This window comes from Bison bison, unplaced genomic scaffold (assembly GCF_000754665.1).
Source record: "Bison bison bison isolate TAMUID 2011002044 unplaced genomic scaffold, Bison_UMD1.0 scf7180017864037, whole genome shotgun sequence".
Classification (NCBI taxonomy): Eukaryota; Metazoa; Chordata; class Mammalia; order Artiodactyla; family Bovidae; genus Bison; species Bison bison.
In genome coordinates, this window is record NW_011494609.1 from 4,977,198 (window position 1) to 5,003,899 (window position 26,702).

General features: G+C 50.1%; 1 protein-coding gene across 4 annotated transcripts in view; it reads right to left on the reverse strand.

Annotated features, from left to right (window-relative positions):
- Positions 1 to 11,022: 11,022 nt before the first annotated feature.
- Positions 11,023 to 26,702, reverse strand: part of PRMT2 (protein arginine methyltransferase 2) — a 25,555-nt gene continuing 9,875 nt past the window's right edge. The window contains exons 5-11 of one of the 4 annotated variants that reach the window (XM_010834853.1): positions 25,597 to 25,758; positions 24,540 to 24,704; positions 17,021 to 17,196; positions 14,694 to 14,823; positions 13,766 to 13,902; positions 12,257 to 12,428; positions 11,023 to 11,608 (exon numbers count right to left, since the gene is read on the reverse strand). In XM_010834853.1, coding sequence (XP_010833155.1) covers positions 11,576 to 11,608; positions 12,257 to 12,428; positions 13,766 to 13,902; positions 14,694 to 14,823; positions 17,021 to 17,196; positions 24,540 to 24,704; positions 25,597 to 25,758 — 975 coding nt within the window. In that variant the 3' untranslated portion in view covers positions 11,023 to 11,575. Of the gene's footprint in view, positions 11,609 to 12,256; positions 12,429 to 13,765; positions 13,903 to 14,693; positions 14,824 to 17,020; positions 17,197 to 22,384; positions 22,578 to 23,557; positions 24,455 to 24,539; positions 24,705 to 25,596; positions 25,759 to 26,702 lie in introns of those variants that run through there. The other 3 variants (XR_824811.1, XM_010834855.1, XM_010834854.1) reach the window with 3 other exon arrangements.

Consider the following 26,702-nt stretch of genomic DNA (forward strand, 5'->3'; position numbering starts at 1 on the left):
CGTGGGAGGGACAGGTGAGGGAATGTCCAGGAGGGACAGGTGAGGGAATGTCCAGGAGGGACAGGTGAGAGAGTGTCCAGGAGGACAGGTGAGAGTGCCCAGGAGGGACAGGTGAGAGAGTTCCGGGGAGGGACAGGTGAGGGAATGTCTGGGAGGGACAGGTGAGAGTGTCCGGGAGGGACAGATGAGAGTGTCCGGGAGGATAGATGAGAGAGTGTCCAGGAGGGACAAGTGAGAAAGTGCATGGGAGGGACAGGTGAGAGAGTGCCTGGGAGGGACAGGTGAGAGAGTGTCTGGAGGGACAAGTGAGAGAGTGTCTGGAGGGACAATGAGAGAGTGTCCAGGAGGGACAGGTGAGAGTGCCCAGAAGGGACAGGTGAGAGAGTGTCCGGGAGGGACAGGTGAGGGAATGTCCGGGAGGGACAGGTGAGAGTGTCCGGGAGGGACAGATGAGAGAGTGTCCAGGAGGGACAGGTGAGAGTGTCCGGGAGGGACAGGTGAGAGAGTGTCCGGGAGGGACAGATGAGAGTGTCCGGGAGGATAGATGAGAGAGTGTCCAGGAGGACAGGTGAGAGTGCCCAGGAGGGACAGGTGAGAGAGTGTCCGGGAGGGACAGGTGAGAGTATCCAGGAGGGACAGGTGAGAGAGTGTCTGGGAGGGACAGGTGAGAGAGTGTCCAGGAGGGACAGGTGAGAGTGTCCAGGAGGGACAGGTGAGAGAGTGTCTGGGAGGGACAGGTGAGAGAGTGTCCAGGAGGGACAGGTGAGAGTGTCCAGGAGGGACAGGTGAGAGAGTGTCTGGGAGGGACAGGTGAGAGAGTGTCCAGGAGGGACAGGTGAGAGTGTCCAGGAGGGACAGGTGAGAGAGTGTCCAGGAGGGACAGGTGAGAGAGTGTCCAGGAGGGACAGGTGAGAGTGCGCGGGAGGGACAGGTGAGAGAGTGTCTGGGAGGGACAGGTGAGAGAGTGTCTGGGAGGGACAGGTGAGAGTGCCCAGGGGGACAGGTGAGAGAGTGTCCAGGAGGGACAGGTGAGAGAGTGTCCGGGAAGACAGGTGAGAGTGCCCAGGGGCAGTGAATCTCCCTCTGAGGCCATAGTCACACGTTTGTGTACAGTGCACGAGCACAGGCATGCACGCACCCGCACACACACACACTCCATTCTTCACAAGAGCCTGTCCAGAATCTGCCCAGGGCAGCGTTACACAGCACCCTGACCCTCCAGAATCATTTCTGACCATCATCATGGCTCTTTACGTTCGATTTGGAGCATGGTTGGTGTCCCAGCAGGTATTTGAGCCACAGTGCTTACAAAGCATGAATAAAAATTCATGCTTGTCCTTTCAACTTGTTCTGCAAGTTACCTGAGGGTGTCCGTGCCTTGGGCAAGGATGGTGTCAGGGGACAGGCTACCTGTCAGCCCCCTGGAAGAGGACAGGGGCACTGACACAGCAGGATTCAGAGCAGACGAGTGGCTGTGGTCTCAGCAGACAGCTGATCTTGGGTCCCCACATGTTATGAATCTCAAAGAGCCAGCTGTGGTTTCATTTATTCTCTTTACTGTTTTATTTTCTTCTTCATTTATTCCCCCTTTGATATTTATCATTTACTTTATTCCACTTATTTTGGGTTTAAGATGCTCTTTCTTCTCTTTCAGTTTCTTCAGGTAGAAACTGAGATCTTTAAGTGGAGGACTTTCTTCTTTGATTGTGATAAAATGTACCTAAAATAAAATATACAGTTTTAACCATTTTTAAGTGTATAGTTCTGTGACGTTCAGTATCTAATATAGACTTTTAATGGTATAAATTTCCCTTAAGTACTGCTTTAGCTTCATCTCCCAAATTTTTATATATTTTCATTCAGTTGAAAATAGATTGTAAAGTCCCATTCTTTGAGCCCTGGGTTATCTGCAAGTATGTGTTCTACTTTCCAAATATTTGCACATTTCCAGAGATCTTTCTGTTATTGTCTTTCTAAATTAATTTCTGCTTTCATTTTTATTTGAGCCTTCTTCCTGCTTTGCTTACTTTTTAAACTTCTTCAACTGATAAACTTCATTTATCTTTATTCTCTTTTGTTATTTCATAAACTGATGGTTGCTTAACTTACTTGCCTTCTCTTTTACTTTATCATATTATTCTCTTTCCTCTCATGTAAGCTCAGCAGATTTTCTACAAGGGCACCAAGGCCATTCAAAAGGGGAAGAAGAGTCTTTATAACAAATGATGCCGGACAACCAGACACCCGCACACAAAAGAATGAAGCTGTACACCTCCCTACACCATACACAAAAATCCACTCAAAATGTAAGAACTGAAACCATAAACTTGCGACCCCGTGGACTGTAGCCCACCAGGCTCCTCCGTCCATGGGATTCTCCAGGCAAGAATACTGGAGTGGGGTGCCATTTCCTTCTCCAGAGGATCTTCCCGACCCAGGGATCAATACCAGGTCTCCCGCATTGCAGGCAGACGCTTTAACCTCTGAGCCACCAGGGAAGCCCTCTTAGAAGAAAACACAGGAGTAAATCTTCAGGACCTTGGGTGAGGCAACAACTTTTTAGATTTACCAAAAAAAAAGTGACAAAAAGAAAAAATAAATTGGATATCATCAAAATTAAAAATATTTGTGCTGCAAAATGAAAACTCCACAGAGTGGAAAAAATATTTGTAAATCACATATCTGACAAGGGACTTGTATCCAGAATACATGAAGAACTCTCACAATTCAGTAACAAAGGATTAATACATAGGAAATTATCTGAATAGACATTCCTCTACAGAAGGTGTAGAAATGACCCACAAGCACGTGAACAGAGGCTTAGCATTAGCAGTCATTCAGGAAGGGTAAGTCAAAACCAAATGAGACGCTTCATTGCACCTACTCAGCTGCAACAAACACTTTTTAAGAAGACAAAACAAGTGCTGGTGAGGATGTGGAGAAATTGGAATCTTCATACATTGCTGATGGGAATATAAACTGGTGTAGCCACTTTGGAAGACAGTCTGACACTTCCTCAAATAGTTAAACATATAATTCTCATGTGACAGAAAGTCCACTCCTGGTATCTGCATAAGAGATATGAGAACATACATGCTCAAAAATTTACAAGAATATTTGTAGCATCATTACTAATAATAGCCAAATAGTGGAGAAAGCCCTGGCATTTGTACAGATGATTGCATAAGCAAAATGTGGAGTACTGCCCTGCCATGAAGAAGAATGAGGTTCTGACAACACTACAGTGTGATCCTGAAAATGTTATATTAAATGAAAGAAGCCAGTCACAAACGATCACATATTGTAGGAGTCCATTTATGCGAAATGTTCCGAAGAGGCAAATCCATATGCAGAAAATAGATTGGTGGCTGCAGGGGTGGTATGGGGAGGTTGGGAGAGAGTTCACTGCTTGCTGATGGGGACAGGGTTCTTCAGGGCTTGACAAGATATTCTAAAATTAGACTGTGGTGATACTGCCCAACTCTGTGAATGCAGCGTGAATGGACAATGTTGCTGCCATGTCAGTGAACAAAGGATGTTGTGGCCACCCAGCCACTACACCTGCCCTGACAGTGAGCCCTGAAGGGACTCAGGACGGGAAAGCCCGGCAGTGGCCCGGGGAGCTGAAATTGCAGATCACAGGTCTGGCTTCAGTGAGCCCAGACTCTGCATCTTCCCGCCCACAGACAAGCACTAAGCTCCTTGAGATGTCCGGTTTTCCTTAATTAACAGTAAACTTTTGATGTTCTGGCCACCTGGTTTTCGCTGCAAAGTTCCTGTATATCTTGGTTCCTCCCTTGCCTCTTCCAAGCAGTCCCTCAGAGCTATCCTGAGAGGCTGCCTCCCGGGCTTGAAGTCCTCAGAAAGTCTGCAGGATAAAACATAACTCTCAACTTTTAGGTTGTGCTTTTTTTTTTTCATTCGGCAGTAGTAACACTTTCAAGGGGTGGAATGTGTGCTATGTAAATTACATCTCACAAATAAAAACTGTGTGAAACAGTCACAGATTTTGCTTTAATACAAGCTTGACTGATCCTTGGTCATTAGCGGTGCCTCTCCTGTAGCTGTTATTTCTAATCCTGTGTCTGCACCTCTAGTGCTCACTTCCCCCAGGTGTGAGGATCAGGAGGAGGCACTTGTCCTCACTTGCTTTTCTCAGCTGTATTTGGTTTCAATGGAACCTTAGTTCTGGACCAGAAATTAGTTCCCTGTGGTGGAAGCGCAGATTCCTAACCTCTGGATCACCAGGGAAGTCCCCGTTGCTCACTTTGCTCTCTGTTTCTCCTGTAACAAATACAGTTTCTTCCTTAACAAACACTCTTCTAAGAGGATCTGCCAGGAGGCAGGCGCGTGGGGCAGAGCAGAACAAGAGACAAAGGCTTGCCTCATGGGACCTACATTTAGGAAAGAAAACAGCAAACTGCCGCATGAGTGGGGAAAAAGACAGGAGCCTTACCAGCTCGGCCCCTCTTCAGGGTCTTCATACTCCTGACACCTTTTGCCTGCCACAGCCCCTCTATTTCTCCCGATTTTTCGCCACCATTGAGGTCACTTCATAGATGAGGCACCCCACATAGGGCTCAAGAACAGCAACCAGGGATTCAAAAGTGGTGGACGAAGCGTTGTTCAAAATGGTATCTCACATGCCACCAGTAAAACGCCCAAATATTTGGGTTAAATATCAGCCGCTTCATGCCCAATTCTCTCACAACTTGGGTCAACTTGGCATAGGTATGCCATTTACTCACAGTATCCAGGAGCTTGCCTGTGTTCAGCCACACGGTGCAGATACAGCATTCATCCGTGCCATCAGGGTGTGTGTTTGGTTAGGCACACCCTGCATGACTCACCTGGCATTCTGCAAACTTTGTCTCAATGAGGGGTGAGTGGTTATAGATGCCAACTGTTCTATCTCATCCCTGCAACAAAGGATGCTGTCCGCCCTTGAGTCCCGGAGTCGCAAAAGCCGTGCTGCCAAGGGTTCCCCTTACTTTTGCTGAAACTGTTTACCAAAGTCATCTGAGTTGATACGTCATGAACTCAGTCACATTCAGGGGTCCCTTGAGGATGCCCCCCACTGAGCATAGGCTGCTCATACTTCACCTTCTGCTGCACAGTGGCCTCGTGGAGAGGTGGGGACCCGCAGTCTCACAAGGCTCAGCGTCCCTCATTACCTCGTAGTTCAAGGCACTGAGTTCCTCAAGGCCACGCATCTCTTGCTCCAGAGTGTGTATACGCTGCTCTAGCTCTTCTCATCTCTGCAACTCGCGCACTTGCACAGCATCACTATCCATATTTGCCTTCAAGGCAGTCAGGAAAATCCACCCCACATGGCCAGTGGCAGTACACGCTGCTTTGTCCAGCAATGGGAATTCACCACCTGGAATGCCTTTTCAATACTCTCTGGTGACCCCTCCACAACCTCCTAGTCTCCCACCAGGACCCACACTGAGAGGACTGTGGCCACCAGGTACCACATACTATGTGGTGGCCACTGGCTTTCTCCATCCACTGGAGCCTCAGGCTCCTCTACGTGCTGGGTATCCTGCCAACTACACCAGTTGTCTTGCTGTATCACTGTGCACACTCTTTGCTGAGCCCAGGGTAGGCAGGGTGCTAGTGGGGTAGCCAGAAGAAAACTCAAGGAGCTGTAGGAACTGCAGACATGTTTATTCTCTCCAGGCTTGTGCACAGCCGTAGCAGCAGACATGCTGTATTCTCATGGTTGACCCAGCAGACACAGTCTTGATGCAGCTTTAAGGCAGCCGCAAGGGCTTTTCAGGCTTATATATTCTTACAGAACAAAAGTGGCCTGTGGCCAAGCAGGCACATGGGGACATGCATGCACAGTGCTGTAACTGATCTCAGCTGTTATATAACCATGTATTTACAAGATGTGGGCAAGATTGAGCTGCTGTGGGGTGAGAGAGCCTGACCACAGCATCCTGGATGATTTGCTCTTTCCCTACACAGGTAATGCCCCAACCTCCTCCCCTCAACCCCAGAAGCTCTTAGATACTTGTCTTCAACACTGGGGTTCTGAAATGAGCCTTTCCTGGTGTACTTCCCCCAGTGTGCTCCACGTGGCACTCAGAAAGTCCCCTCAGCTTGAAGACCTGCATCCTCACTCATTTCTCTCCGTTCTCCCTCTGTCCAGTGGCATGTCCCCCTCAACACGACCCACCCAGAACACAGGGCCTCACCTGTGCTCCATCCAGAGCTGGAGGGGTCGAGTCTGTCCCCAGCGTGGCTGCCGGAGTTGGGCCCTTGAAGGCTGGTCAGACTGTGAACAACATCCACTGAGGGTTCTGCAGCTTTTCAGCTTTGCTGGGAGACTCCCAGGGGTTGAGGTGGGGGACCCAGGACAGACAGGCACCCAGAGGCTGCCAGCCCCACCACAGGGGCCCTTCCCTCAAGCCACCTCCTCAGAGCTGCCTCTTCTTACCACCGCCACTCACCCCCCACCACAGACATCCAGACCAACAGCCTCTATCACCCTTGAGGTAAGCATGGGGACGCTCTCTGCATGGCACTGTGCACTGACCAGCCCAAAGGGAGGGATTCCTCTTACAGTTGCTTTATTTTCTCAGTGGATACAGAAAAAACAGTTCTCAGCTCAAGGCTGGGTGGGGAGGGGACTCTGGGGAGGGGGATGCAAGGCACAGCTGAGGGGTCCCACACCCCAGCCCCACACCAGGCACTCACCCCTGTGCCAGGCACATGCACAGGCTGAATAAGAGGCAGATCCAGAAATATGTTTAGTGCAGTGTCATCAGGAACAAAAACTAGTAGAACATTCAAATATCCAATTTTGTGTAACATGAGTGGTCTTTTGAGCACTGAAGAATTGATGCTTTCGAACTGTGGTGCTGGAGAAGACTCTTGAGAGTCCCTTGGACAGCAAGGAGATCAAACCAATCAATCCTAAAGGAAATCAACCGTGAATATTCACTGGAAGGACTGAAGCTGAAGCTCCAATATTTTGGCCATGTGATGCAAAGAGCCGATTCATTGGGAAAGACCCTGATGCTGGGAAAGATTGAGGGCATGAGGACCAGGGCACAACAGAGGATGAGATTGTTGGATGGCATCACCAACTCAATGGACATGAGTTTGAGCAAGTTCAAGGGGACAGTAAAGGACAGGGAAGCCTGGCATGTTGTAGTTCATAGGGTCACAAAGAGTCAGACACAACTGAACAACAACAACAACGAGCAGTTTAAGTCTTTTTTTAAACTTCATTTTTAGAAATGTAGACTTTTAGGTTGCTCCTATTGGTATCTGATTAAAACTTATTACAGTGTAGCAACATTTGGCAGATCATCAAAAAAGCAAGAGAGTTCCAGAAAAACATCTATTTCTGCTTTATTGACTACGCCAAAGCCTTTGACTGTGTGGATCACAACAAACTGTGGAAAATTCTGAAAGAGATGGGAATACCAGACCACTTTACCTACCTCCTGAGAAATCTGTATGCAGGTCAAGAAGCAACAGAATTGGACATGGAACAACGAACTGGTTCCAAATTGGGAAAGGAGTTCGTCAAGGCTATATGTTGTTAACCTGCTTATTTAACTTCTATGCAGGGTACATCATGCAAAATGCTGGGCTGCATGAAGCACAAGATGGAATCAAGATTTCCAGGAGAAATATCAATAACCTCAGATACACAGATGACACCACCCTTATGGCAGAAAGCGAAGAAGAACTAGAATCTCTTGATGAAAGTGAAAAAGAAGAGTGGGAAAAAGTTGGCTTAAAACTCAACATTCAGAAAACTAAGATCATAGCATCCGGTCCCATCACTTCATGGCAAATAGATGGGGAACCAATGGAAATAGTGAGAGACTATTTTGGGGGGCTCCAAAATCACTGCAGATGGTGACTGCAGCCATGAAATTAAAAGACACTTGCTCCTTGGAAGAAAAGCTATGACCAACCTAGACAGCATATTAAAAAGCAGAGATATTACTTTGCCAACAAAGGTCTGTCTAGTAAAGTTAAGGTTTTTCCAGTAGTGATGTATGGATGTGAGAATTGAACTATAAAGAAAGCTGAGTGCCGAAGAATTGATGCTTTTGAACTGTGGTGTTGGAGAAGACGCAGTCTCTTGGACAGCAAGGAGATCAAACAAGTCAATCCTAAAGTCAATCAGTCTTGAATACTCTTTGGCAGGACTAATGCTGAAGCTGAAGCTCCAATACTTTGGCCATCTGATGTGAAGAGCTGACTGATTTGAAAAGACCCTGATGCTGGGAAAGATTGAAGGCAGGAGGAGAAGAGGATGACAAAGGAAATGACAAAGATGGTTGGATGGCATCAGTGACTCGATGGACACGAGTTTGAGCAAGCTCTGGGAGTTGGTGATGGACAGGGAAGCCTGGCATTCTGCAGTCCATGGGGTCATAAAGAGTCGGACACGACTGAGCGAATAAACTGAACTGATGGTGTAGAAAACTGTGTTCTGTCATTATTTTAATTAATTATTTATTATTTTTGGCTGCACTGGGTCATTGTTGCTGCATGTGGGCTTTCTTCAGTTGCAGCAAGCAGGGGTTGCTCTCTAGTTGTGATGCACGGGCTTTCATTGCGGTGCTCATCTTGTTGCAGAGCACAGGCTCCAGAGCACAGGCTCAGTAGTTGTGGCGCGTGGGCTTAGTTGCCCTGTGGCATGTGGAATCTTCCCTGTCCAGAGATCGAACCGGTATCCCCTACATTGCAAAGCAGATTCTTTAACCACTGGACCATGAGGGAAGCCCCGTCATCATTTTAGACATAAATATCTGTACATTATCTCACCGAGGATAAAGTGCCTTTTAAATCTAGATTAGTGGTAACATCTTCAACCAAAGTAGAGGGAATGTTCCATCCAGTTACATCCCTGAGGGCAGCACTGGCACCTGCAGACTCGCCTCCAGGCACTCGAATCTGGAGCGGAGAATCCTGGCTGAATGAGAGGTGAGGGCCATGGGTGCCTGCCTAGCAAAGGACTGTGGAGAAAGGAGGTAAGGACTGGGGCCTCTGATCCTGGCTCACTGCCCACTTTGTCTTCCCCATCCATGGTGGTCCTCCTCCCTGGCCATTACATCTAACCTTTGCCCTCTCTTTGAACTTCCTCCTGAGACCTGCGTCCTCAGTGTCTGCACTCGCTGGCCTCTCACGTCATAGGAGAGGCCCCAGCATGGCTGGGGCACGACCCAGGGCCCTCACTATGGAGGATAACGCCTTCAACCTCTGGGATTTGGGACCCACCATCCAGCTCCAAGCCTGGCCTCCCCCTCTCAGGAAGTCCCTACCTATCCCCCTGGAAGTTGCATAACGTCCACCCACGTGCTCTGGCTCCCATCCCATTGCTCGAGCTGGTCTAAACCCCACCTCGATCTCAGTTTCCATCTAGGCCCCCCACCCACACTTCACCTCTGGTGATTCTAAGGAAGGTCACCAGCCTTTCCCAAAGGCAGCTGTCCTCAAGGCTCACACCCACAGCCTCCACCACAGCTCTGACAGCCAACTGCATACCAGCCCGGAAGCTACCGTTGAGGGCAGCTCCCACACACAGCACAGGAAGAGCCCTGCACCTGCCTGACTCAGGTCTGAACGTCCCCCTGGGCTGCCAGCCCGTCTGGACCATCTGCTTGGTTCTCCCGGGTGCTGGGGGAGGCAGGGCTCTGTGTCCTGAGGACTCACACTCCCCCAGGACTGACGCCAGGGAAGTACCGGGGAGCCCAGGATCAGATGCAGCGGAAGACAGGACTGGGAGGCAAAGGGGGTCGGCAGAAAGCAGGCAGGATGACCATCAGTCACATGGGGCCAGCGAACACTTTCCAACAAATGTGTCAACAACTTCATACACACAAGACAGACAGTAGTGCAAGAACATGTAAAGTAAGAATGGCCCAGAATTTCCTAAGACTGACAAACAATATCAGCTCACAGATTCAAGGAGCTCCAAGAAACAATGTACTAAAACAGCTGAAACCAAAGACAAAGCACAAATATTAAAGCAGGAAGAAAAAGGCATCAACCATTGGATTTAACAGCACAGACTGGCTCAGCTGCAAACATCATTCTCCTTCAAAGAAAGGGAAGAGTGACCCCCAGCGGCGACTCAGGGTCACCAGGGCTGCCACTGCTACCACCCACCGCCCCCAATCCCCGCGCCCCAACCCCCTGCCCAGGTGAGGTAAGGCTGCTTCCCCTTCACAGGGCACGAAGGAGGGGTATCTCTCTGGTTTCATTGGAATGACGCAGCCCAAGGTCTCGGGGGTGGCATTGTCAAAGCGAGTTGATTGGGTGGCTGGAGCAGAAGGGTTACTGCCACCCGGTGGGCCTGGAAGGCAGAGCATCAAACCAGAGGATTCCTGTCCAGCCTTACGAGCTGATGGAACTCACTCTGCTGTGTCTGGACGTGCCTGGGACCCCTCACTGTCTGACTGCTCCCAACCTCCCATCAGAACAGCAGTGTCTGTCTTGCCCCCATCCTATCACTGTGTTTAAGAAGGACAGACTTGTGTGATTCCATGGGTCACAGCACAATAGGCCTTTTGCCTCTGGACCTCTGGGCATGAAATACATTCGTGGGGCTCCATTCTCATGATGGAATCATCCTAACACCACCTTACTGGGGATTCGTTTTCAACACAGGAGCTTCGTGAGGACATAAAACATTCAGCCGACAGCAAGTTCACAATGTACAATCCCATTCACACAATGTTGGAAGCCAGGCTAAAGTCTCTGGTCACAGAAGCCGGCATCACCCTTAGCGGTGGTTGGGGGTGGGAGGGGCACTGGGGGCCGCCAGCGTGCTGAAGGGTCTTGGCCTGAGGGCTGGTTACACATGTGCCTACTTTGTGAAACTTCATCCATCTGTATACTCATGACTTGTGCAATTTGGGGTATATAATTTATATTTCAATAAAAAGTTAACTAAAAATCAAAATCACACACACCAAAAAAGGTTATAAAGCAATGCACATAATGTGACCCGTGCTTCTGAAAAAATAACGTTATGTGCACAGAAACAGGATATACACCGCCATTCATTTATTAAAAAATATTTATTGAGCATGTCCTATGTGCCGACCCATAACTTATCTGGAAGACGTCTCTACAAGTGGACTACCCCATGCAGAGCCCCACAACGTGCATCACACCTCCAGCTCTTGCGACGATCTGGGACCCCACGTCCATGAGCTGAGCGATGAGCCAAGGGCGGGAAGGACAGATGCACACACGATGCATGACAGCCACCTTCAGAGCACAGGGTGGACACTCATATCCCGTGAGCTCAGGACTGGCCTTGCTGAGGGAGTGGGCCACCAACTAACCACAGTGGACGCTGGAAACACAGCCCAGGTTTCAGGACAGGCAGGGCAGTGACAATGGTGACGGTGGGCCCCCGGCGCCGGGCGTATGGGGAGGACCCTGAAGCCCCAAGCCCGTGCGTGTGGGAGTCACCACCCCAACCTGGAGTAAGTCCATGGCTTTCCCAGGACACGCATCCGTCCAGGAGTGACTCCTCAGAGTCACGTATGTCCCCCAAGATGCAGTGGACATCCCCCACAGAGCTGCTCTGTCATCTCCAGATGGGAAAGACTTTCTCCCCAACCTGAGAAAGACAGAGGAAATGAAAACAAACCAATCAGACAGCAAATCACGTCAGTTTCATTAACATGCAGTATTTCCTAATAATAATTTAATATTGGACAAGAGGCTGGCATTCAGGTGAAGGCTTTTCTTTTAATGACAAGCATTTCAACTTTCAGCATAAAGCCAAGCACAAAATGGTCTGCTTGATTATTCTCTCTCCTGCATGAACCTGAGTGAGGAAGAGGATTCTCAGTGGCCTCTGTGAGCCACGAGCCACAAGGCCCCGCCAGCCATGCTCACTGCAGCCTCAAACTGCAGCCTCAGCCAGGACACGGCTCCACCACACATCCACGGCAGCCATGGCAAGGCACACGCTGTGAGCAAGGCCGCGCTTGGCCCAGCCCTCGGCTCTCTCTGCACCCTGAGTCTCCTGGTCTCTGTTCTCACTGACCAGCCGAGTCTCACAGGGAGAACTTAGCTTCCTGCACCTCTGCTTCCTGTGAACAGGAGGGTCCGCCTCCTGCCATGAGGATTAGAAAAATAACCCAGACCAGCTCCGGCACAGAGTCTGCTGGGGTGGGAACAGGCATCCACCACTGTGACCACCACAGACCCGCCACCTTCAGGACAGCATCAGAGCACAAGACTCTAGAGCTACATATCTTACTTTCTGCAACGTAGGGTCTTGTGCAGAAGTGATGGACCAGCTCAGGGTGACAGACATGTGTCGCCTCCACACGGGGTTCCTCTGCAACACCACTGCGCCCGTGACCATGTCTCCCACGAGGACGGGGACGGGCTCATCCATCATGAACAGCACCTGCTTCCAGTGGGTGGTGCTGCAAGACAGGCCGTGGGGCCATCTAAGCCTGCCCCCTCTGGGGAGGCCATGGGACCCCCCACACCTCCGCCCCGGGATCAGACGGCTGCACAGGACCCAGGTGGGGTCACGACCTGGGTGGGGAGGTGGGTGGATGCAGCTGTTGGATGCTGCTCAGATTCCCTGGTACCTGAGGTAGACAAGCCACAAGGGCGTGTGGCCAGACACAGGTCCTGGCCCCTCTCTGGGTCAACCCAGCCTCCATGAGCTGGCACAGCAGCGCCTACCCAAAGCCACTGACCCTGAACTGTGACTCCCACAGTCCTAGTTGGTGCAGTTAGAGAGAGATTCACACTCATGAAATCATGCCCAAAAGAAGTCATTACTTCTCTGAATTTGGCTGAGTGTGAGCAAGACAAGTGCAGCACTGGGTGAGTAGGGACACCCCAAACTCTGCAAGTTCTATGGCTCGGACACACGAGTGCCTGGTGTGGGCCCAGGCACACCCAGCACTAAGGGTCTCTGTGGCCTCTTGCTCTTCTGTCACATTCTCTCTGATGCAAAGGCACCCCACCTCAGCCACAGTGGTGGTATCCTTTCCACAGCCCACATGTCCCCTCATCCCCATCCCCATACCACCTGAGTGTGGACGATCCCCACCCAACGCTCGAGTGGGAAACGTCAGGCATACCCGGTTCACCGGTCTGGGAGGAGGCCCGGCTGGAGTCCACTCTGGCCATTCAGGCCCTTCTCCTGCTCAACGCTCACAGAGGATGCCCAGGTCCTCCCCGGCCCAAAGGCCACAGTGGGGTCTGACCCAGGCGGCCACCACCCTCCCTGAGGCTGTGTCACTTCTGCCAACCACACAGTGCAGACAAGTAGCAGGGTCATGTGGAGGGGAGTGGAGTCCCCACGTGAAGGCAGTGCTCCAGGGGCTGCTGCGTCTAGCCCCACAGACAGACTACACAAGCTTGCATCCCCACACGCAGGGGCAGGCGTGCAACTCTGAAATGTTACTACATGAAAATTGTATCTCAGGAAACATCCGCCTTCTCCAAGAGTCAGAGGAAAAGCCCTTGCAAATGAGCTGCAGCAGCAGTGGGGCCACGGAGAGAAGGTGGAGGCTGACCATCCAGGGCATCAGGGGCTCCCCTACCTGTGCAGGGGCCAAGGCGACCCGGACTCACCTCCGCACACAGCCCTGCCCAGCACCCACGCACCACCCACATGCCTGGCCTCGCGCTCGACCGGGTCTGGAGAGATTTGGGTCCACTTCTGACATGTCTAGCTCTTTACATTCGTGACTCTGTCAGGCCTCCTCTGTGACCCACGGTGGGGATGGGGTGGCACACTCACGGGTGCAGCGGGCCAGTGCTCAGCACCAGCTGTGGCTCGTCCTCCTCTAGGTTCTGAAACTGGACGCTGAACCAGGCTGTGAATCCATGCAGCATGCCTGCCTTCTGTATATCAAAGTGAAGCTCCCCTTTCATCATCTGTGTTCAAGGCAACGGGTGAGAAGTGGGTGCAGGCCCTGGGTGCATGGGACCCATGGGCTGTGGCCACCTCCACGTGGCCATCCGAGACCTACAACACCACCCCAGGCAGCCATACTGCCTACTTCAGTAGCTACGACACAAATCCGTAGCTTGCTAATTTAGCCGAACATGTCAAAAACCCAGAGAAAGGAAACGTTACAACTTGCAACTTAAATGCTGCAGACAATCAGAAAGGTCTGGAGCAATCCAGGTCTCATTGTCCTGATTTTCTGTCCCCAAATCTAAGCAGGACACTTTCTCAATTCTCTGCATAAACAGGAAATTCCAGATTGAGTCTCTATGATCCCAAAATGAATTGAAGCCTCTGGTTTAGTCTGCACGTGGTTTTGTATCGTAAGCTCCATAAGAGGGTCCTTCCGCTTTGGAGGGACCCCTTAAAACGGGGTTGTCCAGAATCCACACATGCCACCTCATGGCCACAAATGGTAAGTAAGAGAATTTTAAGAATTTTGTCATCAGTGGGAGATAAAAAACTTAGGAAAAAATTTTAATCCAAATCCTATCATGACACGTAATTTATCCATATTTGAACAAGCTGAGAATATGAAACATAAATCTAAAAATAACTGAAGATGTTAAAGAGGTTAGCTATAAAGAAAATAACCAAAAAATACTAAAAACAAAATCAGAATAGATTAAAAAGAATGTGGGAAAATCAAGAGCAACACATCTAACTCATTTACTTGAATGATTATGTGTGGAAGGAAGGAAGGGTCATGTCTGCTCACCTCAAGGTCGGCGACCTGCACGGTTCTCATGTCCAACTGTAATATGGTGCATGGCTCAGAGAGACAGTCGTCTGGTTTCAAAATGTGGTTATACTTGGGCTTCGAAAAAAACTCCTTAATTGCTAAAGATCTGGGGGGAAAAAGTAAGTGCTCAGCATCTGAGATGACGTAGCCCCCATCTCAGGCTGTCTCGCTCCCTCCTCTGTGTTAGCAGGAATCCTAACTCACTGTCTGCAACCCCGAGAGCAAAAGGCAGGGCCGAGGAGGCTGGCTCTGGTGGGCAGTGGCTGAGAATGGGAGCCACAGGCACATCCTTCTGTGTCCCACTGACACACCCGGAGGACACGGAAGCCACGGGAAATTAAATTTCAGTGAATGGTGCGAGAGAACACGTCTCCTCCAAGGGGCCAACCAACGTCCCTGGGAAATGCACAGCCACAGTCCTCCCACGCCCAGTTCACAGTGCCCTGTTCCAGACACTGCAGGCCCTGCTCAGAGCTTCCTCTGCCCTCCCTGGTCACTTTACCAGACATTAACACCAGGCAACACAAGAAGCCCCCTGCCCTTTCCAGACCTTCCCTCGCTCCTGCCACATCCGTCCTGCACGAACCACAGAGCCGCTGTCGGAGACTCCCCTCTCCACCCACTTTCGGACTTGGGTTGAGAATACGACGATTCAACACATGAGGGAAGATTCCATACCTCTACACCGATATTTTTTTCTTTTTTTTTGCTGCTGCTGCTGCTGCTAAGTCGCTTCAGTCGTGTCCAACTCTGTGCGACCCCATAGATGGCAGCCCACCAGGCTCCCCTGTCCCTGGGATTCTCCAGGCAAGAACACTGGAGTGGGTTGCCATTTCCTTTTCCAATGCATGAAAGTGAAAAGTGAAAGTGAAGTCGCTCAGTCGTGTCCAACTCTAGTGACCCCATGGACTGCAGCCCACCAGGCTTCTCCATCCATGGGATTTTCCAAGCAAAACTACTGGAGTGGGGTGCCATTGCCTTCTCCGCTTGTTTTTTGAGTTTTTAATAAAAAACAGAAAGGCCCAGAGGCCCCCATCTTACTGCCAAGCCCTACCTGGTCATCTGGTAGGTGAGCAGCCATCTCTGATGAGGGGCCCTTCCCTGGCCCCAGGACAACTGCGAGGCCTCCCCTCCTGCCTCCTGGCACCCTCGGAGGGGAGGCAGCCACATACACACATCATCCTTCTCGAGGAGGAAATGCAAGAAACAGGAGGCCCTTGTGAGGAGACCTTTTGTGTCAAAACCTGAAGCTCTGCCACAGGCATGACCGTAAGTCAGGAACCAGGAGAGCCACCACAAATTCTGGGGCACTGCTTTCTGTGACAAAGGCCAGAGGAGACTCCACTAACACATTTTCCGACCCTTATTAAACACTCTTGGCTCTTAATAGGATCATCTGTCTGTTTTAACGGCCCACGTTACCTTATGTTTCCTATCATGTTTGGGGCCTTATAAACAGGCCATTTCAATTCTGTTATCAGCTTAAAGGCCGGTAAGGCAATAGGCAGACTTCTCAGTCATGTGAACAAACTGAACTCCCAGCAGTGAGGGTTTTCTAGCCCTGCGGCCTGTGCCCCTGCAGGCACGGGAACCTGACGCTCGCCTGAGGTCACTCACTGAGGTTCGGGTCTGGCCTGGGGTTTGGTCCCACAGGCCGGGAGCCCCACGTTTGCCTGAGGGCACTCACTGAGGTTAGGGTCTGGCCTGGGGTTCGGTCCCACAGGCCGGGAGCCCCACGCTTGCCTGAGGGCACTCACTGAGGTTCGGGTCTGGCCTGGGGTTCGGTCCCACAGGCCGGGAGCCCCACGCTTGCCTGAGGGCACTCACTGAGGTTCGGGTCTGGCATGGGGTTCGGTCCCACAGGCCGGGAGCCCCACGCTTGCCTGAGGGCACTCACTGAGGTTCGGGTCTGGCATGGGGTTCGGTCCCACAGGCCGGGAGCCCCACGCTTGCCTGAGGGCACTCACTGAGGTTCGGGTCTGGCATGGGGTTCGGTCCCACAGGCCGGGAGCCCCACGCTTGCCTGAGGGCACTCACTGAGGTTCGGGTCTGGCATGGGGTTCGGTCCCACAGGCCGGGAGCCCCACGCTTGCCTGAGGGCACTCACTGAGGTTCGGGTCTGGCATGGGGTTCGGTCCCACAGGCCGGGAGCCCCACGCTTGCCTGAGGGCACTCACTGAGGTTCGGGTCTGGCATGGGGTTCGGTCCCACAGGCCGGGAGCCCCACGCTTGCCTGAGGGCACTCACTGAGGTTAGGGTCTGGCTTAGGGTTCGTGCCCTGGAGGCCAGGAGCCCACACTCACTTGAGAGGGCTGAGGTCGAACTCATAGGCATTGTCCCAGAAGAGCACCTTGCTCCGGTAGTCCTTGTCAGCGCTGCAGGGCACCAGGTGCAGGGCGGCTGTGGTCGGCCAGATGACCCCGTCCTCCTTCAGCCAGGCGTCCCGGGCATACAAGATGGACTCGATCATGAACTCAAACTGCGTGGAGGGAGGCATATAGGAGACACAGTGACTGAGATGGCGTCTGCTCCCACCGCCCTGCTCCCGCCACGGCACTCATATCCCGGGGACCGTCACAGACAGGACGAGCCGCCAGCTCACCGGAGGGCTTCTCTTACACCGTCACCACAGTGGTCACCGAGTTCAGTCACAGCCTGGGTTTAAGCCCACTGGCCCACACCACTCCTCAGAACTGGGCACGGCCAACGGTCAGGGAACTTGCCCTCTCGCCCACCCTGCCCACCCAGGAGACAGCTGTCACCGTAAGTGTTTTGGGGTCTTAACTCTCAAACAGTATCACTCTGGTCTGAGGTATTCTCAGAACTTTCACCACCCTTTAGGTTGACTGAAGTCACTTCTCAAAAATGTGAAACAGCAAAGCAGGAGTGCCACAGAGGTCACGTGACCCTCATGTCAAAAGCAGCAAGAGCCCCAGGAGCCCTCAGGGGTCACGTGACCCTCATGTCAAAAGCAGCAAGAGCCCCAGGAGCCCTCAGGGGTCATGTGACCCTCATGTCAAAAGCAGCAAGAACCCCAGGAGCCCTCGGGGGTGCTGAATTCTGAGGATTCTTCACATGTCAGGGTGCACATGTGAGCTGCAAATATTTTCTCCTGGTTGGCCTTTTTTCATTTTCTTAACATTGTCTTTTACAGAGCAGACTTTTTAATTTTGATGAAGTCCAATTTATCAACTTTTCCTTTAATAGAGTATGCTTTTGGAGTCAAAAAACCCTTTGACTAATCATGAACATTTTCTATGATTTCTTCCAAAAGTTTTACAGTTTTATATTTAAGCAACTAGATATAATCAATTTTGAGTTCATTGTTCAAGATGAGGTATGAGGCTTAAAGTTGAAGCTTTTTTTGGTTTATGGATGGCCAACTCTTCCAATATAATTTGTTGAAAAGACTATCTTTTCTTCATTAAATTAACTCTGTTCCCCTGTTAAGAATCAGCTGACCACATTTGTAGGAATCTACTATCCATTCTGTTCCACTGGCTTACATGTCCCATTAAATTAACTCTGTTCCTCTGTTAGGAATCAGCTGACCACATTTGCAGGAATCTACTATCCATTCTGTTCACTGGCTTACATGTCTATCACTTCACCAGGTTCACAGTCTTGACCACCACAGCTTTATACTAAAGTCAGGTAGTATAGTTCTTCCAATTTCGTTCTTCTTTTAAAAAGTGTGGCATTTTCCTGGTGGTTATGTGGCTAAGACTCTGCGTTCCTAATGCAGGGGGCCCAGGTTCCATCCCTGGTCAGGGAAATAAAATCCTACATGCCATGACAAAGATCCCCAACTAAGATCTGACACAGCCAAATAAATATCTTTTTTAAACTGTATCAGCTATTCTAGCCTGCCTGTGCTCAGTCATGTCTGACTCTTTGTGCTCCTATGGACTACAGCCTGCCAGGCTCATCTGTCCATGAGATTTTCCAGGCAATAATACTGGAGTAGATTGCCATTTTCTTCTCCAGGGCTAGTTTATTTACACTGCACATAAATTTTACAATAAGCTTATCTGTATCTACAAAAAAAATCCTGCTTGAATTTTTATTGGAATTGTATTAAATCTACAGATGAACCTGGAGAGAAGGGGCATCCTTAGGAGGCCGTCTCCAGCTCATGAACGATGCGTGTGGGTCAGCATCACGTGGAGTCAGCATCCGGAACTTGAACATGTTTTCCCAAGTGTCATCATTCTGGAGCCACTGTAACTAGTCGTGAACAGTGCTAGTGTATAAACATGTGACTGCCTTTTGAATGCTGACTCTGTGCTCCATGATCGTCTTAAACTTGCTCACTAGTCTAGGAAAGTTTTTGGGAGATTCCTTGGCATTTTCTACAAAAGCAATCACACTGTCTGAGAACAGGGTTTATTCCTGTGCCTTCGTTCTGTTTAGCTCCCATTTCTTCCTTCTCTCTTGCAATGGTTAGATTTCCCAGGACAATGTTGAGTAGGAACAGGGGAGCACCCCTTCCTGCTTCATTCCTGCCCTGGGGGAAGTGGCCATTCTGTCCTAACAAGTAAAAAGCTGAAATGAAAAGTCAACAACTCTTCTAAAGTCCATTAAGAGAAACTAGGTCACAGAGTAAACGGCTACCTTCAAATTGGAAAAACTGAGAGGCCTGTAAGACAGTCCCTGACGTACGATGGTTCAGCTTCATGACAGGGCAATAGGTATTCAGTAAAAACTACGCTTCGAATTTTGATCTTTTCTCAGCTAGTGATACGCAGTGCAACACCCACATGCCACACAGGCCAAGCGCCCATCAGCCATGCGATCATGAGCGTGAACAGTCCACACACTGACAGCCTCTCCCTTTCAGGACAGTATTCAGTCGACTACAAGAGACATTCAGCACTCGTTTTCAACAAGCTTTGGTCGTGATTTTGCCCAACTGTAGGCAAGTGGGAGTGCCCTGAGCACGTCTAAGACAATGAGGCTCAGCTGTGATGTTCAAGAGCTGAGCTGCGTTACGTGCGTTTTGGATCTCAGTATTTTCAACTTAGGACAAGTTTGTCAGGACGCAGCCTCACTGTAAGTCAAGGAAGGGCTGCACAGGGAATCGCAACTCACCAGAGCAGAAACATCCCTGGAACCAGGGCCAGGCAGGGAGCTGAACCGAGGCTGACAGGCTGCTGGGGCTCCGTGTGGACAGCTGAGGCCAAGACTCCAGGCAGGCCCCATCACGGGGTCCCCACAGTAAATACCAGAGGAAAGTCCCAGTGCTTCTCACAAGCTCAAAAGAAACCATTGGAAATACGCCAGAGTATTCTGTTCTTCTTAACAGGGTCTGCCATCAGGAGAGACTACTTAACAGAGCCTAATCAGCTGGGGAAAGAATACTATCCAATTCGAGCACCCTCCAGTGATCCTGTCCCACCTAAAAGGGGAAAAAACTTGAGAAGCACCTGTGGGGTTCACAGTCCAGAGGCCCAGGATCACTCAACACTGAGACCCCAGAGCAACCCCCTCCATATCTCTACAGGCCTGTTTACACAGACCCTTTATCCAGTCATCACACCTGGCTATCAGGAAAAAAAGACATATGAACAGTTACAAGAGCCACAGCAAACCTTAGAACCAGATTCAGCCTCAGTGAAAGTGTTAGTCACTCAGCTGTGTTAGACTACTTGTGACCCCATGGACTGCAGCCCCCTAGGCTCCTCTGTCCATGGAATTCTTCAGGCAAGAATACTGGAGTGGGTTGTCATTCCCTTCTCCAGGGGATCCTACCAACCCAGGTCTCCTGCATTGCAAGCAGATTCTTTACCACTGAGCCACAAAGGAAGACACAGTAGGCAACTGTAATTATCAACTTAACAACTATGATTAATATGCTAAGGGCTCCAATGGACAACGCAGACAGCATGCAAAACAGATGGGCAATGTAAACAGAGAAAGGGAAATTCTCAGAAAGAACCAAAAATAAATGCTCAAGAGCAAAACAATGTAACAGAAGTGGAGGATGCCTTTGATGGGCTTGTTAGTAAGGACTCTCAGCTGAGCAACAAGCCTGAGCTTGAGGAAATGAAAACAGAAACTGCCAAAGCTGAAAAGCAAAATAAAACAGGCTGAAAAAGGGAACACATTGAAGGGCTACAGAACACAAAAGGTGTAACAGACACAGAACAAGAATATCAAGAGAAGAATGAGAGGCGGGGAGAGAAGAAACAGTTGAAAAAATGACTGAGAATTTCCCCAAATTAATGTCAACTCCGTTCACGGATCACAGCCTTGTCGTGGTGAAGGGGCTTGTGTAACTCAATGAAGCTATGAGCCATGCCATGCAGGGCCACCCAAGAAGGATGGGTCATAGTGGAAAGTTCTGACAAAACGTGGTCCACCGGAGGAGGGGACAGAAAACCACTGCGGTATTAGAACCTCACGTGGTGTCTTACATGGTTCACACCGTTTGCTGAACCCAGGGTAGGTAAGGCACGAGCAGGGAGGTTGGAAGAAAACTTGAGGCACCGTAGGGACTGCAGACATGTGTTTATTCTCTGATGGCGGGTGTAGTGGCAAAGGGGGATTTCTCAGGTGGGGCTTATATATGTTTCCAGAACAAAAGTGGTCCATGACCAAGCAGTACAACATGATGTGCATGCACAGTGCTGTGAGTGACCTCCACTGTTACAAAAGCATGTACTTACAAAACGTGGGACGCAGGACCCTGACCACGCCATCCTGGCTAATTTGCTCTTTCCCTACATATGGTTAGAACCTTATGTAGGACAACTGACTGGTTCAAAATTGGGAAAGGAGTACGACAAGGCTGTATATTGTCACCCTGTTTATTTAACTTATATGCAGAGTACATCATGCAAAATGCTGGCCTGGATGACTCAAAAGCTGGAATCAAGACTGTTGGGAGAAGTATCAACAACCTCAGAGATACAGATACCAGTCTAATGGTAGAAAGAGAAGAAGAACTAAAGAGTCTCTTGATGTGGGTGAAAGAGGAGAGTGAAAAACCTGGCTTAAAACTCAACATTCAAAAAACTAAGATCATGGCATCTGGTCTGATTACTTCATGGCAAATAGAAGAGGAAAAAGTGGAAACAGTGACAGACTTTATTTTCTTGGGTTGCAAAATCACTGGGGACAGTGAGTGTAGTCATGAAATGAAAAGATGCTTACTCCATGGAAGATAAGCTATGACCAACCTAGACAGCATATTAAAAAGCAGAGACATTACTTTGCCAACAAAAGTCTAAACAGTCAAAGCTATTGTTTTTCCAGTAGTCAAGTATGGATGCGAGAGTTGGATTTTAAAGAAGGCAGAGCGCCAAAGAATTGATGCTTTTGAACTCTGGTGTTGGAGAAGACTCTTGAGAGTCCCTTGGACAGCAAGGAAATCAAACCTGAATATTCTTTGGAAGGATTGTTGCTGAAGCTGAAGCTCCAGTATGTTGGCCACCTGATGTGAAGAGCCAACTCACTGGAAAAGACCCTGATGCTGGGAAAGATTGAAGGCAGGAGGAGAAGGGGACGACAGAGGATGAGATGGTTGGATGGCACCACCGACTTATTGGACATGAGTTTGACCAAACTCGGGGAGATGTGATGGGAAGCCTGGAATGCTGCAGTCCACGGGGTCACAAAGAGTTGGACACGACTGAGCGAGTGAACAACAACAATGTCAGACACAAGTCCACAGATGCAGGCGTGAAGAGCACACCAAGCAGGATAAATGTGTGGTTGGAGGGTGGGGGGCGAAGTATGAAGAGGCATGTCATCTTCCAGCTATAGAGACTCAAAAGATAAAGTCCTGAGAGAGGCCGGGGGAAAAACACCTACCTACTGAGGAACAAAGATAAAATTTCACCTGAATTCTCAGAAACCCTGAAAGCAAGAAGAGAGTGCAGTGAAATATTTAACGTATTTCTTGATTTTCTGTTGTGTGTGTGTTTTTTTTAAGCCACCCTGTGCTGCATGTAGGATCTTAGTCCCCTGACCAGGGACTGAACCTGGGCCCCAGCATGGGGAGCACAGTGCCTTAACCACTGGACTGTCAGGGAAGTCCTTGTGATTAAGGATCTTTGATGTTACTACTGCAAAAGGATTAGAACTCGCTGAAGGCTCAGATGATGGTTAGCATTTTTAGGCAATAATGTGTATTTTAATTAATATATGTACATTGTTACTTTAGATATAATGCTTATTGCACACCCCACAGTATAGGGTAAACATAACTTTCTATGCACTGGGAAACCAAAGTACTTGTGTGACTTGCTTTACTGCAATACGTGCTTTATCATGGTGGTCTGGATACAAACCTGCACTATCTCTGAGGTCTGCCTGTAGATCAAACGCAGATCTACATAAAGAAAGGAAAGCACTAAAAGAGAAATAAGTGAAGATAAAACTAGAACTTTTGTTTTTCCCATTCTTAATTAATCTAACAATTTAATCTAACAAATCTAACAATGTGTCCAAAATAACAGCAACACAGTACCTGACCATGTATGTGTATTTATGCTTACGTGTAACAAAATGAATAAAAATGCTCACACAAGGGACTGAATTATTTTGTTCTCATAAAGAACTCACACTACCCATGAATCATCACAGTGTTAGATGAAAACAGACGTGAATCCGCTGTAAGTATATATTGGAAACTGTTGTTCTCTGTGTCCAGTCATGACCGACTCTGCAACCCACCACGGACTGTAGGATTTCCCAGGCCACAAGACTGGAGTGGGTTGCCATTTCCTTCTCCAGGGGATCTTCCCACCCCAGGGACTGAACCTGGGTCTCCTGCACAGCAGGTGGATTCTTTATCACTGAGCCACCAGGGAAGCCCTTGGAAACTGTAGGGCAACCAATTAAAAAAAGGAAAATAGAAGAAGTATAACTGATACGCTAAGAAAGGAGAGAAAACGGAGTCATATAAAACGCTCAATTAAAACATCAAAAGGCAGAATACCTAAGTACATATGGAAAATATTAAGAGATCTGAAAAGAGAAATAGGCACAATACAATTATTGTAGGGGACTTCAATACCCCATTTTCAACAATAGATAAATCATCCAGACAGAAATCTTAAGGCTCAGTGTCATTTGCTGTCACTTTCCCAAATCTCTGCAATCTGTAAGAAGTGAGGACCAACATTCTTATTGTTCATATTAGTTAGTTCCTTACCATTTAAAACAAACTTCTTGCTGGAAACTCCAGTGGTGTCCCCCTCCCCTTCATCCATACGTCACTTCTCTGGGTTTTTACAGAGACTAAACTTCAGACCACATTTCACTGTAACATCTTAGGTCCCAGAAAGGGGGTGGGCCGAGGGGCCGAGGAGACACACACCTGCAGGCCTGGCTCCCACTCACCTCTCACCTGCCCTTGGAGCACAGAGAGCTAGGGAGCTCAGAAACCACTGCACAGGCTGGGTGGGCAAACCAGCAACCTCTCCACCCCAACCCAGGTGAGACTGGGGAGGGAACCTGGGAGAGCCTGGGCTTCAGGCTGGCACCAGTGCAGACCAGGGGGGCTACAGAGAGGGGGCAGATCAGCCGGGGGGAGACAGGCTCTGCTAGCACGGAAAACACCGCCTAACATCACGCACTGGATATTCGCAGGTTCTCGAAGAGAACAGAAATTTATGTAAATCACTCACCAGAAAGATACATTCACTCTTAGATTTCCCATAAAGGCATTTTTTTTTTAATCCATTAAAAATTCAAGCCAATGTTCATACAAGAAATCACTGACATGTCACCTTAGGAAAAAGTTAAAATTAATCACGATGTATGAATATTCCAGAGCCCAAAGCAGCCACCCCAGCAGTCCCCACGGCCCCTTACCAGCAAGCAGGTGCCCATCCACTCAGACACCAGCACGTCCACCTTCTCCGGCAGCACCACGTCTTCCACCTTCTGCTGAAACACGGTGATGATATCAGCAAAGCCATTCTGCACGACCAGCTGCCCCGTGTGCTGGGCCATCTCACTGGCCTCCACCGCAAACACCTACACGACAGAAACACCATCCACGTGTGCCTCAGCCCCACACCACGGCCAGCTGCCCACTCTCCCCGAGCCCAAGTCACCAGCAGAGTCAGGACCAGCATCAGAGAGAGGCAGGCAGCGTGCTGGACGGTGGCCAGTGGATGGCCACCCCGTCCCCCTGATGGAGCCCCGGGAGGGCCTGCCTCTCTCCCTGACTCCACCTTCTGCCAAAAGGCAGACACAGGGCTGCGTGCAGGTGGACAGAGCCTCTGCACCCACGGGGGCTGCCCACCCCAGGGGTCCCGGGTCAGGCCCAGTGGCCTAGCTCCCATATACACAGCAACAATCCGTAACCGACACAGGAGACTCCTGGCCCTCAAATGACAACAGTTAGACTTTGAGGCCACCAGCAGCTAGTTACCAATCGAGGATCTAAGAAGTCCTGAATGCTACGTCTGGGTTCTGGCAGGATCGGGACTTGGGCAGTCACTGCGCTGCAGCTCCACTTGTGAGCCTCATCCACCTGCCTCGGGGCCACTGAGAGGGGCACCTCTGCTTGGCTCAGACAGGCCTTAAATGGCAGAGGACCAGAGCCCAGCAGGAGTCCCAGAGAGTGGTCCACCCTGACCCTGGCAGGGTCACATTTGGGGCAGGACACCAGGATAGCAGTCTACACAAGCTGCCCAGCCCTGACACGTGGATACACGTGTTTCTAACGTAACTGAAGCAGACATTTCACAAAAACATCCCACCGGTTTCACCTCACTGCCCTGCCCTATTCCACTCTGTGCTGCCTGCGATTCATCAGACCCACAGCATGGCCTGTGGCAGGCTCAGCCTTCAGAAACACGCTGCCCTTTTCACTAAGCAGTGGAGGCGCCACCAAGACCCTGCTCAGAAGCTCCCTACTCACGGCTCTGGGCTGAGCATAGTGTGCACAGAAGAGGCTGATGATCCCAGTCCCACAGCCGACGTCCAGAATCACTTTGTCTTTCAGGGATTCTTTATTCTGCAGGATAACGCTATGGTACTTAGTTGTTCGTGGCTGGTCTGCCAACATCTCCAAGTGAAGTTTCTAGACGAAATACACGTGAAGGAAGGATCACTGCCTGTCATTAGCGCTACGCTACTCTCTGACTTTGGACAATCAGAGCCTGACCTGACCCCCATAAAGCCCCACACCACCCCGTGCCTAAAAAAAGTGCAAAAATCAGAAGACCAAAAAAATGCCAACAGATACAAACAAGACTAGACAGTGAAGGAATGAGGTAGAAGCTTCTGGAACCCTTCCCATGCAGGGCGGTGCACCTCTCCAAGAGTCAGGAGAGCAAGGAAGCAGGTGTGGACCCGGAGGTGGACACAGGAGAAGCGGCCACATGCCTGCCCTGACACAACGTGGCCAAGATCCGCCATGAGAGAATGGACGAGACTGGGAGGGGCTGCGGGAGGTGACGGCACTCCACGGGAATCGAACGCACCCCCAAGGAGGCAGAGCAGGGCTCCTCCACACAGTTCAGAGGGGGCACCCCCAGCACCGTCCCCACACACCCGCCAAGGAGACCCAGCCCAACAACCACTTGGAGGATAGGGGTGTGGCGACAGGGGCCTGGCAACCCAGACCAGGTCAGCGCCAACAGGAGCCTGTGTGGGCCTCATGAGCCCATGGCTCCTCAGGGACAGACAGACAGAGGGATACCACCAAAGTGGACTAAGTTGAGACCCAGATGTCCTGCCTGCAGGTCAGAACCAGGATAAGGAACCCATGGAAGAGGTGTGGTTACATTCACCTCAGATACAATACACTTCAGAGCGAACAGCATCAGGTCATGGCATGGACAGCAGACGACTGAGGATGGGGGTGGTGGGGAGCCCCCACATCAACACAAGAACCACTGCAGCCAGAGAACATAGGAATGCTAAAGGTTCCTGTGCCTCCACAACAGAGCTTCAAAACGCACAAAGCAAAAGCCAGGAGAAATGCAACAAGAAACACAAATTCACCACTACAGAGATTTCCAT